The sequence below is a fragment of the Cynoglossus semilaevis genome, chromosome 11, assembly GCF_000523025.1.
Source record: "Cynoglossus semilaevis isolate Cse_v1.0 chromosome 11, Cse_v1.0, whole genome shotgun sequence".
NCBI classification, from domain to species: Eukaryota; Metazoa; Chordata; class Actinopteri; order Pleuronectiformes; family Cynoglossidae; genus Cynoglossus; species Cynoglossus semilaevis.
Genome location: NC_024317.1, coordinates 8,109,334 through 8,115,125, shown reverse-complemented (window position 1 = coordinate 8,115,125; position 5,792 = coordinate 8,109,334). Strand labels below are relative to the sequence as shown.

The window sequence follows — 5,792 nt, the reverse complement described above, 5'->3', positions numbered from 1 at the left end:
GTTCGCCGTCGCCGCCCCCGCCCCCGAGCCCCTTTCCACACGCGGCTCCGCGCCGGCGGCTGCCACCGCCGCAGCTCTTGGAGCACTGCAACAGAAATGTTTCAGCATCAGCATTTGTCAACACATGAACACAATGAGCCATGACCTTTGAACCAGCATCGTTACCTCTGACCACTGCGAGTACTCCCATCCTCCGGGGTTGCAGTCTCCATGGCAGCTCTCCTTGTCCTCTGGTCTCTGTTGACCACTGCAGTAACGGTCGTCCACCTTCTGGGTCTTACTGTCTGCATGGCTGATTTTAGCACAGTATATGTCCAGGGTACGATATCCCAGACCACACTGGGCCGTGCATTCACTCTTACGAGCCACGTGCCACCTGTATCAACATTTAAAGGCACAGTCTGGGGTTTCACTTATTGTTAAATTATTGTTATTGTTAGATCTTAGCCATTACATGGCTAACTTTTTTAAATTAGCTGACTAACTATTTTTAACCACATTGTTGACATACTTTTAACAATTCTGTTTTTTTACAGTTAAAATGGTTTGTTTAAGATCAACAGCCGGTGTCTGCTGTGCTGTCAAAATATTAGTACCGTGATTTAAATGGCCGGTTGAAACACACCTAAGTTCACACTCAGTGTTGCAGTGCTCCGTGATGGCAGAAGGTCTGGCCGTACTGTAACACCTCTGGTCTGACACCACCACCCTGTCGGACTCTCTGCTGCACAGAATCTTTCTCTTCCGTTCACCTGTTAGACAAAAAACAACAGCAGATGTTTGAGAGGTCAGTGAAGTGGAGAACTGCCTGTCTTTTTATCCTGGTGAAAAAATTCTAATATTCATGATAAATAAAAGTTTATAAAAATAAGTTTCATTAAAAGTATACGCAACTATAAATATTTTTTGTAAACTCACAAAATCACAAAAAATGTTACCCCTACATTAGCCTGACACACCAATATCCATACTATTTTGCCAGAGCTAATCACAGACTAGCAAATAGCTAGCACACAGCTATGTCACCACTTCTCCTCAATGAGCAAATCAGCCTTTACAGCTAAGTATAGCTGTTTATCATCGAGATCTACTCGAATAGGAATGAGGTTAATATATAGTCTGATAAGTAAGATTTAGTTAGTTACTAAAGTTCATATCACATCTATGGGGCTCTAATCTTTTAATTTTACAGGAGCTAAAATTAGCTTAATGTAAAGGACCAGAAAACATTAGCATGGTTAAAGTCCTCTAGTCTCCTGTCAAATGAGCAGTTACAAGTTTAGCAGGGCAGTGTGATGAGAGTTCAGTGTGTACCAGACTGGCAGAGTTCTGTAAATCAGAGATTCCCAGGTGCTACAGCTGCTCTCTCTCTGCTGTGTGAACCTGCTGGTTTCTCTCTGGAATTTACTCTTGGTTGTTGAAGCAAAGCAGTGTCAAAAACAGACTTTTCAAGTTGACCTGCAACCATCCGCCACACACCCACGCACTGCAACAAATCCACAAACCTACCAAAGAAGGCAATCTGCTGCGGTCCACTGTGAGGTCCAGCTTTAATCACTTGTTCCAAACCTATAGATCTAACAGGGCCGTGTCAGCTTTGGACCAGACAACCTGCTCTCCCATTTAAGGCCTGTGGCTCAGCAGCAGGTTGCAATGTCTCCCCTACGCCACCCCATCAATCACTGAGCACTCCCACAACCCCACCCTGCCGAGTCCTACTGTATGTGCCTCCCCCTCACCTTGGCAAAGGCGGCTGCACTCCTGCCAGGGCCCATAGGCATCCCAGAAGAACTGCTGAGGCTTGTCCTCGATAGGGATGTTGAAGGAGTACCTGACATCTGGGTTGTACAGGTTTCCCACAGACAGAACCTTTGGGATACAAAGTGTTAAAATACATTTTTATACATATAATATTTTTCCAATTTGTTGATTAGACAGACAAGGCTGGTGACAAATAAAAGGTAACGTGATTTTGAATCATGATGTTCCAGGGACTGATTAAAAATGTTAAATATCCCTTTAATTTTTAACACAAAAGAATTTCGGCCCCACGTCTCCATCCTCACCTGGACAACGATCTCCTCCTCGATGCGTTCGGTACAGTTGATTCTTTCTACGACGTTCTCAGAGCCACTGTACTCGATGACAACATTTCCTACTTTGACTTCTTTTTTGAACATGCTGACCACAAACACCCCATTGAGCAGGAACTCTCCACGGCTGTTCGATATGGCTGTGGGGAAACAGCAGGTGACAGTCAACAGTGTACAGAGATCAGAGGAGCACAATCTGCTGCACCGGGTGACAAAAATAAATATAAAATAGATATAAAAAAAACGTACCATTCACCTGAAGGACATGGATTTATTGTGCACAATGCATAGACTTTCTCTTCTATACTTTTATAGAGTCTTAGTCAATAGCTTCATCAACAAAACTGTGCCAAAAGGTATAGGAAAAGGATGAATAAATGAATGAAATATATAAAAAAACAAAACAAAATAAAGCAAAAAAAAATGCTAAAACTTAACTGAAAATAGAATTAAATAGAAGACAAATCTAAAAGTTAGTTCAACTTCAGGGAAATGCTACAATATTAACATTAAAGTTTACTTATAAATAAATCACAATACAAAGAGTAAGTTAGCCTTGACATTTGGATAAATTTACATTTGATTAATAAAATAACATTAATAAGTCAACATGAACCAAAAGACACCTAGTTGGAACTGGAAAGTAGTCCCATACAAAATTGATACAAAAAATGTGATACAAAATTCTACTTAAGCGAATGGCAGGGCAACCAATACAAACTATTTTAAGTGTAGGTAAAATACAAAGAGAGCAGGAGTCTAACTTACATGGGGATAAAATAAAATAATCCTGTTTCTGTAGAACATTCATCCACAAGCATCCTGTCCTGTTCAACAGCCAGTCTGCTGCACTCATTAGATCTAATTGGATTATGGGGCTAATTTCCTGCCCCGACTTTCCTCACCATTTAACACATTACACTAATATGTTGTGGATAGCGGCCCCTCGCCCTCAGTGCAGTAAAATAATCTTCCCCTAGGGCACCTTATTATAACAACCCAAAAAGCCCCAATAGGCAACAATAACAACAAAAACAATCTGATTTTAGAGGTAATGAGACCCTGACCTCACAACTAATGATTATGATTATGAAGAGGCAAACAAACACACACGGACATGTGGACACACACACGTTGACCTTTATGAAATGTCACAAAAGACGCTGATTGTCCAAATATGAACAAGCTCATGGAAAAAAGGACTTGAAAATGAACTGTTGGCAAATAATAATGATAATAATTGGAACTTTATTGATCCCAGACTTGGGAAATTCTTGTGCTAACAGCAGCTCTGCTGCAACAGGCTGCCTCTTGGAGGCACCAAGTATTCCGCTGGGATTCGAACCCAGGACTCTCTGCTTGTGTGCCAGACTGCAGTGTGTTGCAGAGTAGACCTAGTTAGAAAAGTTAGCAATGATATTTCACTGGATAAAGAAAATGAACCTGTCTTTGGACCTCAAACAGATACACTACAAACACCTGAACAACCATACTAAAAAGGTTAGCATGTGAGCCCAGCAGACACAAACACATTTGCACTGCATGTTTTCAAACAGAAACAACCAAGACTATACATTTCCATGGAAGATTTCCTCTTTTTCAAAGAAAAACAAAGCAGAAAGATTTGTCTCACCGAGGTAGTTGTCGTCCGCTGGTTTCCCTGAGTAGCTGTGTTGACGCACATCTATATTTGTAGCACCAACGGGTATCCGCACCACTTCATTATAGCCTGCGAATGTTCAGAGTACTTTGTTTGAGTGATGAACCTGCCGAGCTCAGCACCAACTTACAAGACGGCTCCACCTGATGACTGAGTGTAGTAACAAGAACCGTCACACGAACAGCGGCGCTCACCGTAGCGGACTGTGTTGAAGGTTCCTGCCACAGTTTTACAGGAGGAGTTGTCACCTCCACACACCCCACATTTGTCTCTCCTGGCTTTGGAGTTCAACACGTGGTCACAGCCCGCTTGCTGCCAGACAACGGAAGACAGTGAGAAAAACAGTGAGGACTTACATGATGCAAAATTACTAACATTTATTTTTTTTATCTATTAAACCCAAAGGGAAAATATCTATGAAACACTGCAGTGATTAACACCAAACTGTTGTTGCATCCAAGTAGTGTTTGATATTTGTTCAACAAACCAAACCAGTGCCAGAGATAGGGATGGGATTTGAGCCCACAATCATCTGGATAGCAACAAGGCTAATGAAAGACGATGCTGATTTTCAAATTTGTACCATTTGACTCCAAGTTTTAGAGAAACTTTCTGTTCTTGACCAACTCTTACCTGCACTGCTGACTTTTTCGAATGGTAAAACACTTTAAAAAATAACAATAACTGTCGTATTATAAATGATGCTACAAAAATTTAGCCAAGCATGAAAGTGACACCACATGTTCAACTAAAGCCGAGTTGGACTAGATTTTTGTCATAAATATAATAAAACTAAATTAACATAAAGACAAGTGTAAAAGAAAAGAAAAAAACTAATACAAGTTTCTTTCCTCCAGCAAGGAACGAGTTAAACAGTGAACCATTAACATGTCACATAAATTGTTTTCCACTTGGCCATTAATTTGTTCACGAAGTACTGATTATTCAAGAGAAAAAGTCAAACTCGTTGACCCTTGAAAGCAGTTACGTAAGAACTGATTGTGTTACAACCATCTGAAATAAATTTAACTTTCAACAGAACAGCTGCGAAAGCTGTTCAGGCTTTTAACTGACTGTTGTACGAGACATCTTCTCTGTCCCTGTCAAGGTGGAAGAGCTTAGGTGTTTGGACAATATCGGCCAATCGATATTGCTTCAAACCACGGAGACCGAAAACAAGTGAGAAAGCTCACCCGGCACAGGCCCTGGACGCAGATATCGTTGGTGTCAGGTTCACATGGCGTGCCATCGATAACCCTGTCCCTGAGCTGATAATAGGCCGTGCTGCCCGCCACCCTGCAGAACAGCTTACACCTGTCCTTCATTAAGACTGGCAGAGGAGAGAGAGAATGACAGAAAGAGACATGGACTTGTCATCACCAAAAAAATATAAATTAAAAGTCATCCAGAGCGTTCATGTGTCCATTTCTGTTTACAACACTGTCTGACAAACCACAGACCAAGGTTAAAGGTCACTCACTTCCACTGTACTTAGGCACCCAGCGAACATTAGGAGGTAGACCGTTGATGTTAAAGTGTCTGCCGTCAAAATGAGCGCACTGCTCTTCCCTGAAGTCTCTCTTCTGTTTGAAGCAGGGCTCAGAGTTACAGGATCGAAACTTCATCCGACGTCCAACGCAAAACGTTCCTCCATTCCTGGGCCTGAGAGTGAAATCCAAGGTGTGAGTAAATTCTAGACATTTTTTCCTTTTCTCAGAAAGTAATGCAACTTATTTTTTCATGCCATCCTAGACATTTTTTCCTTTTCTCAGAAAGAGAAAATGCAACTTATTTTTTCATGCCATTGGTCTATTTGGAATTCTGCTTCTTTTATATTCTTTTTATTCTGTTGTTTGGCTCAAATTGTTAAGATAAATCAGAGACACTTATTGAATTTTAAAGGCAGCATCACTAAACTCCTAGCCATAAATACATACTAAAGCATGTGAGGTTCAATCTTAGGGGATGATGATCGGAATGAAAGGGAAAAAAATAAACAAATAGCACAGAAGTGTTATAGTGCCTAAGTCTTTTTTCAA

At 41.1% G+C, this 5,792-nt stretch overlaps 1 protein-coding gene across 1 annotated transcript in view; it reads right to left on the bottom strand.

Annotated features, from left to right (window-relative positions):
* Positions 1-5,792, bottom strand: part of adamts9 (ADAM metallopeptidase with thrombospondin type 1 motif, 9) — a 45,982-nt gene that overhangs the window by 26,968 nt on the left and 13,222 nt on the right. The window contains exons 13-21 of the mRNA XM_025060248.1: positions 5,234-5,415; positions 4,947-5,083; positions 3,948-4,065; positions 3,727-3,822; positions 2,067-2,233; positions 1,740-1,869; positions 626-752; positions 166-376; positions 67-85 (exon numbers count right to left, since the gene is read on the bottom strand). Coding sequence (XP_024916016.1) covers positions 67-85; positions 166-376; positions 626-752; positions 1,740-1,869; positions 2,067-2,233; positions 3,727-3,822; positions 3,948-4,065; positions 4,947-5,083; positions 5,234-5,415 — 1,187 coding nt within the window. The remainder of the gene's footprint in view (positions 1-66; positions 86-165; positions 377-625; positions 753-1,739; positions 1,870-2,066; positions 2,234-3,726; positions 3,823-3,947; positions 4,066-4,946; positions 5,084-5,233; positions 5,416-5,792) is intronic.